Consider the following 18,080-nt stretch of genomic DNA (forward strand, 5'->3'; position numbering starts at 1 on the left):
TACCACTTGTGTGCGTCCGTAAGCTGCCACTGCAGCAGCAGCCACTGCGCTCATCTGTGGAGAAATGTTATGCAGGCCGGTGTATGCTGCTCCGGCACCACTCAGTTCTCCATTCATTCCCGGGTGGGGAACCATTCCAAACGGACTGGGGTACGAGCAGGGCACCGCCAACGGCGTACGGAGACCTGGAGCTGCAAGACAAAATATGCACAAAATATTTAGCTTTTTACCCTTATTCTAAAAAAAGATGATATTCCTTCTAAGCTGTTTATATGTCTAATGAAAATGAATACTGCACTAATATTCCCTTTTTCATGCAACAGTGCATACTCTGAGAAATATGCCCCAAAATGTTGTTTATCACATCAAAATATGGAAAAGCTGAACAGCTGGAGACACCCGTGCCATTTTATGTCTTTGTATCAAAAAATACATTTTTCCATCTTCGACTGTGTGAACGCTGCTTCCTTCTTTCTGTTCTTCAACCACCTCTCAAAAAGCTCGCAATTGTGATATTTGCTCAAATCCAGAAACATATTTAAAGTAGTTGTGTTTACCCTTATGACCAAAAATATGGGGGCTCTTTTTTGGGGCATGCATCTCCACACCACAGCCTTTGTGTCCATGACAACACAGAGCTGACCATAAACAGACAAAGGCGATGTGTTGCAAACTGCTGCAAAACCCCCAGTTGAGATGCATATTCAACATGCACTGCACACATACCCAAAAAAATGCTTCTAATACCTGAATAATACCAGCATATCCCATGTCTTAATTGGAAAATGCTATTAGTAATAAGGCAGAATTCAGAATATCCAAACAGAATACACTGTTTACATAACTTGTATCAAATTAAGAATACTGTCTTATTTTATTTTATTTTTTTTAAATGCGCATGTAGACAAAGTCACTGATACATGTGAAGAAAGTTTCTGCTTTGTTTGAAACACTCACCCAACGTCTCGACTCCTGGTGGCTTACTAGTTACAGACCTCAGGCCCGGGGTGGAGGTGCTGCTAGGTGTTGGGGCGTCAGAACGGGATGTGGGGGTGCTGGACTTAGACACGGGCGTTGTGGACTTCTCATTCTATCACAGAAAAAAGGCTCAAATCTTAAGCACAAAAGCTTTTAACACTAGTGTAAACATTGACCTTGAATGAAGCTGATAGCTCTTTGTGGAAGGGTTTTTTTAGACACATGCAGCCATTTACAAATTTAATAGCAGAGCAGAAAGATTTAAATAATACAGGAACTATTCATGCAGTGACTCAGTTTATGACTCATAAAACTGATAGGCTATAAAAATGTATTAAGTGTTAAACGATTTCTGCACTTGAATTAATCCTACATTTTGCCATTAAGTTACAAACCAAACCTACATTCTTTTCTATACTTTACTTACAATAATGACATTTTTTTCTGAATGCCTAAAATTAGAAAACTACCCTGAGAAATGATTAAAAGAAGATCAGGGGCTTTAATTACCCCAATGACTCACCAAATTAATCTCTTTGGATTTGGATGAAGGTGTGCTGCTGGAGGAGGCGATGGAGGACGGACTCAGCGGAGCGTCCTTCTTTAACAGGCGACTTTTGTCCAATCCGTTCTCCCGAGGCGAGTGGGCAGGACTTCCTCTAGGAGATGCAGGATCCTGTGGGTGAACACAAACAAAGATGAGAGAGCGAGATGGAAATATTTTTTCTGATCAGGTAACAGAAATGACAAATTGCTGCCTAAACTGTTTTGTACCTCGTTGGAAACGTCCACGACCAAGTTGTCATCACTCTTCTCTCCATCACTTTCCTGTGAGGAAGACAGCAAAGGCACACACTTGACTTTCACTCCTTGGTGAAAACATTTTGAACCTTTTTTGTGCTATATTTATATACACTGTTACAGAATAAACTAGTGCAGTTGTTCCCATCTGCTCCATCCACTCGGTCCAGATTTCTCCTTAGTCATTAGTTCAAGGTCTGCACATATGAGAAATTACTAAATTTTCAAGTTGTTTTGACAAATATGAATAACGTGGGCTTTAAGAAGTAAAACATATTGCAAGAACAAAATACAATTAAGGAAAAACTAGGGGTGTTTCTAGGATGTTTCTTCTTTTAAAATTTTTGGTGATTTTTAAAGAAATCATGCCTTCCAAACCTGTAGGCCCGTCAAAATAGAAATCATTGCATTTTCAAATTTCCAACAGTCCTTTAACATATAATGTGTCACAACACTCAAGGAGGCTCGGGGAAGAGTATTTGTAGCTTTCGGGAGTGTGGAAAAAAACACAGCCACCACCCTTCTCTGTTAAATGAAGAACAGTCCTTCAGGCCTAAAACACACTTCAAAATAAAAGCTCTGTGCTGCAAATTCAATGCACTTTAAAATGTGTTTTTCACACAATTTGACATGGTCGCCAGTCACTTGCGATCCGCAAACCACCAGTTGGGAACCATAGAACTATGTGTGTATGTGTGTGTGTGTGTAAAATTTGCATGTGCAGTTAATGTACAGAGAATTGTGTTTTATTTTCAATAAAATGGACAGATGTCAGTGGTAAAAAAAAAATTCCAATGTCACCCTTCAGAGGTATAAAAAATATGTATAGATGTGCTCAAATATGTTAGTGCACCTCCACATTAAACAAGGAAAGCATTTTTTAAAAATAAATTAGCCTTTTTCCCTTCCTATGAAGCATTATTTCAGTGAGCTGTTACGCTACCAACAAACCTGTGCAAGACTGTAATTAACTTAATGCTCCATCACTAAAAATACAGATAATCAGGGCTTTTATCAAATTCAGTATCCCATTTATTTTACACATACAGTCATAAAAAGGGCGATCATAAAATCAAGGTTTTAATTAATGCTCTAAAAGAAGGCAGCAAAGGCTATTTTAATCATTCCTCTGGCATTTCTCCTTTTGTATTTTCGCTAGTTAATTATCAGATAGTAGTGGTCGAATGGTTCCACTGTGCAGCATCCAGATGGCTCATCTGGATGAAGAGCAAGTCATAAACTGAAACAAGCTGAGTTCAATTCCCAGCTAAGACCTCTGACATGTTGGGTCTCTCTCTCACTGTGATGTCCAAAATAAAGAAAGCGTGGGTTTGAGTTTGGCTCACGTGAGATAACTCCTCATACTGTCCACCAGGCTGCTTTTGGTTTGTTGGGTATTTTGTATTTGAAAGTTGGCATCTCTCTTTTTTCTGTAAAATGCTTGAAATTTGAGCCTATTTTCAATTTTCACTAAAAGTCTAGGTAATGTAGTTATGAACACAAAACAATCAAATAAAGAACTTCCCCCTTTCCATTCTCTCAGCCTCAGAATTATCAAGTCAGAAAAGGTAAAATTTATGTTGACTCACGTAGCGTGTAGAGGCCAGCTCCTTATCATCTGTCTTCTGTTTCTTGCTGTCGGAGGAGTAATCGCTTGAACTCCTGTGCTTCTCTCGGGTACGAAAACTGGCTGAGGGAGACACTGATGAGCTCTGGAAGACACAAGATGAGCTAAATACTTAGAGAGGCATTCAAACACTGGAAAGATAGTCTTTTCATAAAAGTAGGCTGTGTATGCTGTATAAAGAAACAAATACTTTTGAAATTGTTGCTACATCACCAGAGAAACTGAGAAAAAGGACTTTGGCATTCACTTTGGCTCAAGAGGTAGAAAACCTACAACTACCAGAATGAACTGATCTTCACCGTTTGATCCAAGTTTTACAGCCTCTGTTTTCACACTACAGGAAACAGTTTGATGCCATCGTCCTGTTCACAAACTCTCACTATTGTAGCCACACAAGGCCCCGTGTCTGACCACATTTTAGGCAAGAAATAGGTAATGCAGTAACATAATCTTGGTTTATATTTGGCATTGCCTCGTTTTAGCATTTGGACTGAGTTCGGTCTGAGTTTGAGAGATAGAGGCAGGTCTGTCTCTTGATCAACTTTTAGGGAATACAGCCCGTAGAGCAACAACCCGAGAACCACTGAAACTCTACTGGATAATGTGTTTTGAGAGGAGAGCAGTAAAATCAAAGAACTGGTTAGATGGTGGGAAGTTTACCACATTGTTATGATACAAAGCTTTGTGAAAATCGATGGAGTTCTCTAAAAATGTCCCTGGACTAAGGATTGTCTTTTACAGCGCAAATTACAATACATCAACTTTGCGTGTACAGCATGACAACGTACGTGACCCAGCTGCCATGTTGGCTACAGTTAAAGGGGGTACCAAACACCGCCCAGCAGCTAGACCAACGTTCTCATTTTACAGCTGAACAGTATAGTAAAATATGATTTCTGAAGACATTTGAGGCGAGAAATAAACAATGCAGTAACAGAATCATGATTCATATTTGATCAGTGCTGCCTCGTTTGAACTGCAGATCACGGAGTGATTGACATAATTGAAAGCTGCGTTAGAGTCTCCTTTGCACTGATTGGTTATTGCTGCCGTGTCACAGTCTTATTTTAGCAAATGCCATTAGAGGCAAAAGAAGGGGGTGGCGAGACGATTTATAGATGTAGTAACTCAGGCTCCTGGTGAGGGAGGTAGAGAGAAAAACAGAGATGCTGCCTCGCCATAGTGTAATCTATATCAGCTGTGCACACGCACAAGAGAAACATGTCGGAGAAAAGTTCACATAAATGCTCAGACGGCCACAGAAACACTATTGGTATGTAAATGTTCTTATATTTTTGCTGAACAGTAAAGTATGGCTGCAAGTTTATTCTTTATGTACTGCACGAGCTGTGTTGATATGCAATTGTAAGCAGTGATCCATTCATTCATTCATTTATGCCATTTAATTTCTGTGATTTGTGTAAAATTATATTTCAGAGCTTAGGTGTAAATAAAATGATGTACATTTATTTTTACAAATATTTGATTAAGTGATTCACTGATGTGCTTTATGATTGAGTCATAAGCACTGATAGATTTTGTTTGGACTTACATTATACATTATTTCAAAGGAGCATAAGTATTATTTAAGGCAAACCATAAATATTTAAAAAATTGCATTGCATATGTTAAATAAATATGTGGCACACTATGGTATTGATAAAATGAAATATGGTATTCAACATAACATGATGTTTACATTTAATTGTTTGATTGGAATCAAGTGACTTTATTTAAGACATAGATTGTTTGACGTACCTGACATGATTTATGTTATTCAAGAAATGAATTTATTGGCTGAATTAACTAGCATGATTTGTTTTTCACACACTTCTACTTCAATCATCATCATTTCAATAAATGGAGTTGAAATGAATGGAGTTGTCCTCTGTGGTTTTCTACGCGGGGTCGAGTTCAGGCAGGCATTGAGGCTTTAGTGCTGTCATCATTGTAATCATATGAAAGTATGCACAAGGTCTCTTAGGTGAAATTATTATTTATTAAAGTTAATTCTGGTAGATAACAGGTCTCATTTGCTTACAATTTAGAAGAGGAGGAATGAGGAATTCTACAGAAAGACATACCAAAGACATGTCCTCTCTGAGTGGCTCTCTGAAGAGGCTCTTTAGTGGATGCAGTCTGAGAAACTGAAACAACTGAGCAATAAAACAAAGACGTTCTTTTCCTTTCTAAACGCTGTAATAGGTTGAGGAAAATTACTGACATTTTATGCCCAGGACAGGGTGAAAAGCACAAGTACAACTTAAATGCTGCAAATCCTCTGAATGTGTCAAGATTTTGAGCTAAATTAGGACCAATATCATGCAGCCAGATAGAAATACAAACAGCACAAACGCCACTCGATGGCTTAAAAACTTGTCCTGTCAAACCATTTCATTTGACTGCATCTCACAGAGCAGCGCTGCATCCTTGACAGTTTGACTACACCATCATGGCTTGAACTCAGCGGCATTATTTTTTGAAATGTGGGTGAAGCAGAGGGGGGAGTTGGTCCACTGATGTCTCTCTTTTGTTAATCAAATATGGCATCCTTTAAATACCATTACTGAAGGATTAATCCTCTTTGAGAAGCAAAGATCAAAATAAGGTCAACTAAACATTTCCCCTCTTGCTCGGCCCGTCCCTGCTGATCTCTCTCCCTCTCTCTCATTGGGAGGCTCTCCTTACCCGGAACACGGCGGACAGAGAGAAGAAAAATAAAGCAGGACCTTTAACTCGACCTTTCCACTAACTCACGCTTGTAACCTTTCCGCTGCCCTTTGCCGTGCTGCAAGTGTTGATGACAAAGATTCTGTGGGGGAGGAGTGATGTCCGGTGTGTGTGTCTGTGTGTGTGTGTGGTTGGGCAGCACTTGTACCTGTTTACACTTTAGTACTCCGTATGTGCAAACAATGTTGAGATGTCAGTGCGTGCACAGGTGTCTCTCTTTGAGTGAGACAGAGCAGGTTGAGCCCCCCCCCCCTCTCTGTCTCTCTCTTTGCAGACTGATTAGATTAATTAGCCTGCAAATTAGCTCTTTGAAAAACATCAAGGCAAATTAATTTTGCTGCAGAGACAAATGGAGCCTCCGCTGGCAGTACAAGCACTGAGTGTGAAAAAGCGTGCGGTGTGACTGGGTGAAAGTATTAATTTACCAGCACATCATAATTATATTTGCCTCCCCGTTTCAAATTGATTCTTCAAGTCGTAATAATGATACCTGTAACCTTCACTGCTTTGCTCAATTTCAGGTTTCATAATGAAAGGCCCAGAATGACCAAACTTCTATTGCATATATTAATACTGTTAAAGGGAAAGCTCACCCCATAATCACAATTACACATATTTCCCGTTATCTGTAGTGCCATTTATCAATCTAGATTGTTTTGGTGTGAGTTGCAGAGTGTTGGAGATATTGACTGTAGGGAAGTCTGCCTTCTCTCCAAAATAATGGAAGTAGATAGCACTCGGCTTGTTGTGCTCAAAGCACTAAAAAAATAAATCTGAAAAACTCAACAGCGGTGTCTCTTACCAGAAATCATGACCCGGTTACTCAAGATAATCCACAGACCTTGTTGTCAGCAGTTTCGTGTAGGAACTATTTTAACCATATTACTGGTAGACTGTAAAAATAATGGATGTAGCTACTGTGAATCCAGCATTTTGGCAGACGTCACCTTGTTTTTTTGGAGCCATAAGTGACCATGTTTGGACAATAGGCTGGTGCTGTGGGGGAGCAAGGGGTAGATCTGACTATGAAGCTGAGGACACTCTCAGCAAACATCCTGTCACTCAAAGCAGCCCGCCCTTAATTATGCAGAAATTTGTGCCTTCAATTAGTGTGTTAGTGTTTGGTGAGCTAGCAGTTGGCAGGCGAAATATGAGAGAAAGAAAATAGATCCTACATGAAACTGCTTGCAACAAGGTTTGTGGATTATCTTGAGTATCTTGAGGTCATGTTTTCTGGAAAGAGAAACTGTTGAGTTTTTAAAATGTATTGTTTTGGTGCTTTGAGCACCACAAGCCTCGTGCTATTTAGTTCCATTATATTCAAGAAATGGCAGACATCTCTACAGCCAACATCTCCAACTCTCTGCAACTCTCACAAAAACTATCTAGATTGATAAACAGCACAACAGATAAGAGGAAACATATGTATTTTTGATTTTTAGGGGTGAACCGTAAGTATCATGAAGTCAAGGAATCCACAAGGTGGATATTTGGGCTGCTTTACACATTCAGAACAAATCAGAGAGAAGAAACTCAGTGTGTCTGTACTTTAACTGTAGAATTTCTTATGCTTTATCTATCCAGGGAGGTATCACTGATTGTAACACTCTCCTTTTATGGAACCTCATACTCACACAGCTCACATCTAAAAGCAGCTAAAGGGATATTTTGTGAATTGTTAACCAGGTCTGTGGTCTGTGCCTGCAGCACTGAGTACTCTTCACTCGTGCCATGAGCAAAAATCTGCAAGATGACATGAAGTGTACTGTTTCAACGTCAGTGATGTCATTTTTTGCATCATCTGAAAGATATTGGCTGGCCGATGGGCAGGAAGCTCCAGGAGCTGACAGCATAGGGGATGGGGCCTTCACACCATGCATTTGCGCACACACTCCCCACAGACCTGGTTGAAAATCGACAAAGTATCCCTTTAAGGGCCTTGTTTGCGGGCCCTCAGTTGTGGTTCTGCTTTCAGTTTTTACCCACATATATCCTGTCAGTCTGGGGATTGTACCAGCACAAACTCACTTTTCTGCTCTTTCTGTTACTGCCCCTGAGATTTCTTTTTAATAAAATACATCCATGATGTAAGATGTGATGTATGTGTTTTAACATCACTTAATATAGCTCTAGTTTTCTCTGCTGCTGTTTCAAGGTCAGAAATTAACTCCGAATCTCAGTTTTTGTGCCAACATGGATGAAAATTGCTTAAAGTGCTCAGAAAAAACGTGAACATCTACATTTCTATGCCAACAAGGCAAGACAAAAACAGCTTCTGAATGGACTCAGTGGTGTGGGGTTTTCTTAAAAACACTATAATTTGTATTAACAATAAATTCAGCCAACTACACAATATTTTCAATGGACTCAGTTTTGATAGTGCCATTACTCTATATTAAAACTTTACTTCCTTTGACTTTTACTTTTGTATTGTCTGTTTTCGTCCCTTAACTAAGATATTACAAGTTTGTAATTACTATTTGGAAATACTGTATTGCATCCCCTTTGTTTCTCAGCTTCTTTTGCTCACTACCCTACAAAACCAATGCTTCCATTCACACCAAAAAAAACAAACCTTTTTAACTGCAAGTTCAATTCAGTTGATTCTCTCTATAACCTCTGATCCTTCTGTCCGACTCAATTTGTTTCTTATTCTGCAGCCAACACAGCATGGAGGGTGCGACTGAACACCGCAGACACAGTTTTAAAAAGAGCATCCCAGCATTAACAAAAAGACTGACTGCAGCTTAGCAGTGACAAAAAAAAACTACGGGAACAAAGTACAAAAAAGAAGTGTGATGGCCACCACAGCTAATAACAAGCTGCAGTATGTTAACTTTCGACATGTGACTCGTGCTCAAAGGTCAGTCTAACCCTGAAAGCAGCCTCATTAGGAAATCATTCTCCATCTTCTTCTAAACATACAGTACATAATCAAGGATGCAAACTTTGTTAAAGAGGGATTTTACCTCAGATCATTATTACAAAAAAGCAACAATCAATGGCACTGACAACTGAACAAGCAATTAGCTTCATGAGATAGGAGCGTCTGATAGGGCTGCGGAGTACTTGAACATACCACGACTACACAATAGACCGTCTGTACTGGCAACAATACACAGACACATATGACGGTCTGCACCCACATAACTTTATCAGTGTGCAAGGTGCAAACGCCAAGGACATTAAGGCACAGATGTTCATGCAATTCAGACACACTGTACCCCGTGGACTGTTGCCAAGGCAACTGTAGACCACTGACAAGGGGCTTATTGGTTTCATGAAGTGACTGTTGGCTGTGTGTTCTCACAGGGTGCTAATAAAAGGCATTCATCATTCTGGTCCCTCTATCTTTACCACTGGTTTCTGATGCCCTCACACACACGCACACACACACGTGCGCACACACATGCGTGCGCGCACGCATGCACGCACGCACACGCACACGCACACACACACACTGCTAATCGCTCCCATCATGGTGCCTACAGCTGTGTGTGTGTGTGTGTGTGTCTGTGTGTGTGTGTGGAGGAGGATATACTACATGGGGGGCACAAGATAACATATTAAACATTCCTCCCGTCTCCACCTCCTCCAAAACCACCAGAGAACACCCACAACCTGCTTAACTCATTCATGTGTGTGTGTGTGTGTGTGTGTGTGTGTGTGTGTGTGTGTGTGTGTGAGCGAGCGAGCTGCTGGAATAAAGAAATGCTAATCTGCTCATTGAGTATTCACCAAACCAAATGTTTGCCTTGGGAAAAAAAGCTCAGTTTAAGGGACTAATTACTACAAGTGCTGGATGTAATGTTGCTCTGTTGAACTGAATCTTTTTGCCCCCTCCTTCTCTCACCAGTCAGACATGTACTTTTATCTTTTCGTCTCTTTTTTATGCGCTTCTTTTTTGTCTCTTTGTTTCCATTTGCACAGATGAGAATGTTTTAAAATACATGATTTTTTTTTTCAGGGAATGTGGGAATACATAAATGCCTAGTGTCAACGTTTTGATGACTGACTGCCAATTTAGGGAGCAAGCATGTGATTAAGAGCAGCACAAGAAAAATTGCATACAAAAAAAGCAATTTTATTCTCTCACTTTCACATTAAGCCGCTGAGCTGTAAACCAAAATTGCTAACTTTAGCCAGCATCATGAGCGTCGATGACAGAACATAATTCCAGATACGCTCGCGATGTGAAGCCAGTGACCATGCAGCCAGTACCTTTATACAAGTTGACATTCCTCACCTAACAGCTGCTTATTCCGGTGGTGCAGTTTGACGTAGTAGCCAAGTATAGCATTAATAAAAATAACTTATAAAAGTGAAAACCAGTGTTTCAATATTACATAGTAATAATACTTTGCTCTAGTCCTGTTCTTGTTCTGTATTTTTCACGTTTACTCCAGAACATTTCCTAAATAAAATGTACACTTTGACTCTATTTCTACTAAGCATCTTTGTTACTTACTACAAAATATAGGATGGTAGGAAGAAAGATACTTAGATACAGTAAATATCAGATACTTAAAGACTTTTAATCTAGTAATATTCTAATAGGTGACATTAACTTCTACCCAAGTCATTTTCTGGTAAGAGATCTGCAGTTTTACTTAAGTATGGCTTTTAGGTATTACATCCACCGCTAGTGAAAAATTCTAATGCATGCATTTCATGTCATGTTCAGGGGCCGCACAAAATGTTTTTGAGGCCTAAGCGCTGTCATTCTTAAACTTTTTACACTGCGTACCAACTTAGAAATATTAGGCTCTTCAAGTAGCATCACTATGAACCACGCTAACATGCAGTAGCGTAGAGGCTTACGCTTTTCAGCTATGTAGAAAGCAGGTTTATTCCTAATCAGAGGATTATTTATCGTTAACTGTTATCAGCCACAATGTACAAAGGTTAGCACTAAAACTGGCAGTCTTCCAAAATCTTTTATAAACCCAGAGGACTAGCCCCACACCAGGTGCTGTGGAGACTTCACTGGAACTGCTTAAGTAGCCAAGTAGCACTTAGTGCTCAGTTGATTGTCATCCACTCCAGTTTAAACAAAGCTGCTCGAAATATTTTTCTCCTGATCTGCACAGCTCCTTCTAATAGTCCCCACTTGGAGCAATGATTGCAGTGTACTTAAACCATTTTTTTTAATTTTTTTTTACCTGCGCTTACTATCTTGCCTTTACAGTTTAGCTTGTAACTAATCATATAGAAATGTGTGTGCTATGTTCATGAACAAAATAAAATAAACTTATTTTAAATCAAATTTCAGAAATCTCAAAGTATTATTATTATTCGAAATATTGTACAATCTCAATACCAATACATATGTTTAAATTATTATCACTATTTTCAACTGTATGCCTCAACTGAACATGCAGTAAAATCTATAACTATATAAAAGACAACAAGTTGACAAAAAACATTTGAATTACTTTGACAAGGAAATCATTAGCATATCATATTAATCAGAGCATGTTGGGACTCTGGTTTTGTCTCACGTTTTCCTACATAGTTGACACAGTTTTGCAGGAAGGTAAGTATCATTTATCAGACACACTTCATCCGGTTCATGTCCTTTGCATATGATATCAAATATTAGTCTTTTATATTTTTCAAACTCAGTTGAGTGAGAAGAAATGAAACTCTGCTACACAAACACGTCAGTATGTAACAGAAAATAAAAGGAAGGACTTACCTTGACTGAGTCTCTGTCTGAGGAGGCGGAGGGCAAGAGACAGAAAAAAAGACTAATTAAGGCATATGATGTGTGAGCAATAAGTGCAATAGTGCATAAAGCAAAGAAAGACACAAGGAAAAATGGACACCTACACACACACACACACACACACACACACACACACACACACACACACACACACACACACACACACACACAGAAAGCTGGAGAGAGAGGAATACAGCTAATGAAGGACTGTCACTGATTCTCCTGCTTGGGGATGATATTACCTGATCTTTCATTAATGCCAAATAAAGCTTAACATATATTAACTTAGAGCTTTTATGTTTCTTTTTACATGGAAGCCTTCAGCATGTTAAGTCAAATGATATGATGGAAAACAGACGCAGAAATACATTTTTATACTAACTCAATATACTTTGTCGGAATACAGTGTTTGCATGAAGAAAAACATATACAGCAATGCAGCAGCATGCTGGCAGTTTAAAGCTGGCCGTCAATCGACTCAGTTCTGAAAATATTTGTAAAAGGCTGCTGGAAACCTGCAAGAGGTTATAAATAGGGTTGCACTGGTATGAGGATGTTGTCAAAAAGGTGCTGGATTTGTAAATTAAGGTTTCCAGGAAGTCAAAATGAGACTAAATTTGTCAAAGTGACCTAAATGGACACGGCATGCATTAGAACAAAGACATGCATTCAAGATATCAATCAAGAAAGCTTGTTTGCCTACATACTGTACACGCTGATTCACAGGAAGTCAGCTGAAGGAATCAGGAATTATTGATTGCTCCTAATGGGCGCAAGTATTACCTGAGTTAGGAGTTGTTAGCTTTACTGCAGCTACAGGGCAAGGTTAACTGCTCTACTGCACTGTAAAAACCCTCACAGTCATTCTGCAACAGAGTAATTAAGAGCTGGCACACAGTGTTTTACACACACACACACACACACACACACACACACACACACACACACACACACACACACACACACACACACACACACAAACGGTCTCTATGTACTGTAATTAAATGCTTGAGCTGAAAGTCAGCTCGCAGAAGAATTAGAGGCGTTTTGCGTGTACAAAAGAAAAGAGGCATCATGGTGGTTGTGTATCACTCTCTATTAGGCCAATTAAAACAGCATAATGACAAATCAGTTTTTAATTGCTTTAACTGCAGTTCATTCAGAGCACCAACAATCAAGCATCAGCCAGTAGAAGTGGAGGTATAATTCATAACTTTGACTGAATATTCCACACATGTAAAATTAGTTTGAGATCATTAACTGAACCAAAGATAAAAGCTTCAGTATTTATGTCTATTAAACAAAGCTGTTTATCAATGACATAAAACAGCACAAGTTTGCGCAATTTGTATTGCATTTTGACATGTTAAATTGGGTTGTCTGCATTTAAAAAAAATCTCAGATAAACAGAGCAAACATTTTAGACTAAACTTTATGTAGACACATAATCTGTCAGTGGATATGAGAAAGAAAAATGTAAAGCTTTACGCCTTATAAAGCTCTTATTTTAAGTTGTACAATGCAATAATGTGACATACTACAAGTGTTAACAATAAAAAAAATGAAATGAATGAAAAGACTAAATGAAGCATGGAAGATGTACAGTTTATTGCTCTCTCATATGTCTGCATTAGTGACTATAAGTAGAAAAAAGCAAATGTTCGCATTAAATAAAAATGGAAAAAGGAGGGAAGTCACCAAACAAAAACAAAACTTAACTTTATGACTATAAACATCAGCAAAGCATGCTGAGACTTTTTGCAGACATGAAGACGCCAACATCTGCACACACACAAAGACATAAACACTTAAACACCTACTGTACACACATGCAGAGGAGGCCTCACCTCTTGGGTGTTCGCTGTTGTTGTCGTGGTGTTTCCTCTCATCTTTGAGCGGCAGTTGGTGGCTCAGTGCGGAGGACAGAGCCAGCAGGCTGGCAGTACCGGCCCCAGGGGGCAGCGGGGGCTGGAGGCCCGCTGGGTGTGGCGTGAGCGGGACGGGGATGGCGTGGCCGTGCGAGAGGTGCTGAGCGTGGAGCTGCTGCTGCTGAATCACACAGAAGTAGTGATTAGTGTGAGTTCTGACTTGATGCTGTCTGCATGGTCGAGGACAAACAAGAAGCTAGGAGAGACAGACAGATAGACAAGAAGGAGGACTGGAAGACAAAATAAGAGCCGGGAAAGGCTTTTAAGTATCTGGACACCTGAATATGTGACAGGTGTGTCTGAGGAAAGAACAACATGAATAAATATGAAAAAAACAACGTGCTTACTACTGGTATATTTATATATTAACAATGTATCAGTGTGTTCCTGATGGAAGATTAGAGCCAGCAGTATTTTTATAATAATTTTTACAAAAAATCTACATATGAAAATATCACCCAAGTTTTTTTGTTTTTGAGATGTTTATTTAAATAGAGCCCTGTGGGTTTGGTGACGGCAGTGTTTCTGGTTAAACAAAAAGGATCTCACTCTTAAACAAGAAGGTTTTTTTCTGTAGGGATCTTTTCCATAATGTTGTCAGACACTTACAGAATATGATGATACTCATAATCTGCGAAAAAATAAAACGGCCGGTGATATAAAACCAACTGTAGAAAGCAATCAACAGGTGCACTGACATTAAGAAATACTGGAAGGTCTATATTTTACATTGTACATCTCAATATTTAGAAGATGATCCAGGATTTTATATGGACCAGTTTACTGAATTTTGGTGACAGAATAAGCTACAAATATGTCAAAATCTGTCATTTTTCTTGTTAAATGTTCATGTCGATGAACTCTTCCTATTGGCTTTAACTTAAGTATTGTTTTTAAAATGTATTTTTCTATTACTCTCTCCGTATAACCTTTTTCTCTAGTAGATCTGTCTTGCAGCATCCTCTACCACTATGTCTGTTCATGTGTGTGCGTGTGTGTGTGTTTGCAATACACCCACTCCTATGATGGCGTTGAGTTCAGCCATGGTGACCTGCTTGGCCCGCTCCACTGCCTGCACCACCTGCTGCTGATGCTGGAAGAGAAACAGACAGAGACGATCAGACAAAGTGAGACATCGAAGCCACAGTTGAGACAGAGAAAAGGAACTGTTAAATTCTGGATTTTTAAAGAGGGACTACGTTGGTTATAACCTCTATGGACAAACAGAAGGAACAATGACAACAAATATAAATAAAGATAAGACTTTGTGTACACCTCACATTAAAGTGATGCTTTTTCCATCTGTAGAGATAAGTCTGCCTTTTCTATCAAACCTAAATCACAGCTAAATGGCAGCTGTCAGTCAAACACTGTTACATTACACAGCCTGACACACTGTTATCAATCAGCAGTGCACTGATAATAAAACCTGACAAACTGTGCACATCTCATTACACCAGCCATAAATGTTCAAGTTTTTCACAATGGCCACTACAGTTAGCAGCCCTTCCACGACAGGCAATGTCAGGAAAACACAGATTTTTTTAACATCAAACTGCTTTATTTAGTGTTTTCACTGGCTTAAATCACTGCTTTTGTTTGTTTTGAAGAGGAAGAGGCCTCGCAAATAACTCGGCTACGGGTAAAAACCTCCTGACTGTGTAGATTTTTAGATTTTAGTTATTATAGAAAAAGGTGAGCACACATTAGCAGGTGCTGGGCTAGCAGCCCATCTACAACATGCTAAGCAGCATCTAAGAAACACTGATTTATAACATATAATTGCTCTATTCAGGGTTATTATTATTAATTATTCTTTTTTTACCAGTTTTAATCACCTGGTTTTGTTACTGAGAGAAAGCAGATAATTCGGCTCTTGGTAAAAAACACATAACCATACATAGTTCACAAAGCACTGCCAGAAATTCACAGAGAAAATGTGCTGCTCTCATCTCCCAAACAACTGAAGCAAATGGTGACCAGGATTCAAACTTTAAAAAAAAAAAAACCATAATGAAACAACAAAATGTCTCCTCAGTGCTCGTCCAAAGTAATGCAAGTGTCCTGAAGCCCCGACGTGCCAAGTTGGTTTGAAAAATGTCACTGGCACCATCTTTTTAGCCTTGTTGTGTAGCCTGTAGCCTGTGGCACCTAGTGTGGAAGCCATGTTCACGTACACGCCCGGACAAGACCAAAGAGAGCTCATGGTTTCTGCGCACCAGTGTTTACATGCTACCCAGAAACCTTCCCCACACACAGTAGTTTCTAACCAGACAAGAGGTACCTGCTGCTTGCTGTTAACTCGGGAAGTCTGTGTCTGAACGTGTTGGAGGCTTCCACAAGCTCTCGTTGGTCTTGCTCACGCGCATTCATGAATGTGGCTACCACACTAGGAGCTACAGGCTGCAGGCTACAACAAGGCTAAAAGCCTGACGCCAGTGACATTTTTCAAACCAATTTGGCACGTTGGGCCTTCAGGACACGTGGATTACTTTGGACGAGCAGTATGGAGACATTTTGTGGTTTTATTATGTATTATGTTAATGTTTGAATCCTGGTCATCATTTGCTTTAATTGTTTGGAAGATGAGTGCAACGCCTTTTCTCGTGAACGTCTGGCAGTGTTTATTGGACTATGAAACTTTGCCTGACTTTACATCAGCAAACGGGTGAATAGATATTGACTGAATTTTCGTTTTTGGGTGAACAATCAAATTTCACTTTCAAATATCATCAGAAAAGAACCAGAGAAATCTCCCTGTTTGTTAACACTGCTCTTTGCACTTCACTTGGAAAACAGATGCCCCTCCTCACAATTTGATGTTCATCAGTGTGTTCATTAAACTCACAAAGAGAAGAAACGAGCAGCTAATTAGGGTGAATTAGTTGGTCAAGTGTAACTTACACAGGCCAGTTAATTCCTCCTTTGGGGGACTGATTTTTTTAAACCAAACCAAACCAAACAAGTGGAGGCCTCATGGGACAGCTCAAGGTCTATGTTTGCAAATGTGTCCAAGATACATTGTAACAGAAATGTTCAAACATGTATAAACACCTACAATATCTTACAAGAAGCCAAGTGTGTATGCATGTAATTATGTACAATGTGCTGGAGATGATGTTTTACTTTTGTGATGGTAAAACATTTTCAATCCATCAGTTTTTCAGTTAATGTGGTTATGGCATAGCAGCTACAATGTACATAGTTTGTTTTCTGCCCACACGTCTCAAAAAGGTGTACCTGCAAAAACATCAGAGAAACAGACAGAGAGAGAGACAGAGAGACAGACAGCTAACAGGGCAAAGTCATCCAAAGGGTAGAGAGCGAGAAAGCCAGTGAGAGGGAGAGCAGTAAAGATTCATCCAGGAGCGCAAAACATCAAAGTAGAGATGAAAGAGCTCATCCAGTGTGGAAATGAACCTGACCATCGAGTTCAGCCGCACCTCTGCAGACTAAACCTGCCTGAACGTGACTCACACACGTGAAAAGATCCATCAGTCTGATGAATATTGGCAAAGAGCTGCTGAACCATTGTTATCAATAATTCTAATAATTGTCGACCTGGACACCAGATATTCAATAAACAACAAATTTACTTTTCCAGCAAATCAGATGCTTTTCATTTAATCAAATTGTCATTAGAGTTTCTGTTATACATGAAGCTTGAGGCAGAAACAGCTATCTGAAACACTGCTTTATTGGCGGCCCAGATTTATTAAAACACTGTGCCTATGTGTCTGCATTAGCTTAAGGGAGATGAGCACAAATTACTTCAACTCAAATGAAAAACAAATGCAAAAAAACCCTGATAATGTTACTTTGGTCATACTTTTGTTAAACGTCTTTATTGTTGTTGTTAATCTAAAGTGAGTGGATTACTGAAAGGCTCTGTCAATATCAAAAGTTTCCTGCAATCATTACAAAAACTTTGTAAAATGATCGCAAAGTAAGATATTACATTGCACCATGCAATAATGGGCTAGTAATTGTCACATTTAAGCAGACATAATAACCAAAACAATTAGATCACTCAGCTAAATTATGCTGAATTTAAAGCTGGATTTTTTTTTTAATCTAATACCAGTGCCACTATGATAACTGTGGTTTTTAATTTGCACCGCTGGAAGATATTTTGCTCATTCTCTGACTCGAGAAGGGCTTTAGACATATAATTGTACAAAATTGTAGATGTTGAATTACAATTAATAAAATGCTTCCCATTCTCCAGCTGTTTGAATCTCTCCTGTACGCGGGGGCAGATGTAACATTTAACAACTAGTGTTTTATC

General features: G+C 39.3%; 1 protein-coding gene across 3 annotated transcripts in view; it reads right to left on the reverse strand.

Moving 5' to 3' along the window:
• Nucleotides 1-18,080, reverse strand: part of LOC121944316 (transducin-like enhancer protein 4) — a 52,227-nt gene that overhangs the window by 12,900 nt on the left and 21,247 nt on the right. For 2 of the 3 annotated variants that reach the window (XM_042488061.2, XM_042488059.2), the window contains exons 6-13: nt 14,811-14,885; nt 13,712-13,913; nt 11,835-11,851; nt 3,369-3,491; nt 1,753-1,806; nt 1,502-1,654; nt 958-1,090; nt 4-191 (exon numbers count right to left, since the gene is read on the reverse strand). In XM_042488061.2, coding sequence (XP_042343995.1) covers nt 4-191; nt 958-1,090; nt 1,502-1,654; nt 1,753-1,806; nt 3,369-3,491; nt 11,835-11,851; nt 13,712-13,913; nt 14,811-14,885 — 945 coding nt within the window. The remainder of the gene's footprint in view (nt 1-3; nt 192-957; nt 1,091-1,501; nt 1,655-1,752; nt 1,807-3,368; nt 3,492-11,834; nt 11,852-13,711; nt 13,914-14,810; nt 14,886-18,080) is intronic. The other variant, XM_042488060.2, reaches the window with a different exon arrangement.

This window comes from Plectropomus leopardus, chromosome 4 (assembly GCF_026936395.1).
Source record: "Plectropomus leopardus strain MGB_pleo_1.0 chromosome 4, ASM2693639v1, whole genome shotgun sequence".
NCBI lineage: Eukaryota > Metazoa > Chordata > Actinopteri > Perciformes > Serranidae > Plectropomus > Plectropomus leopardus.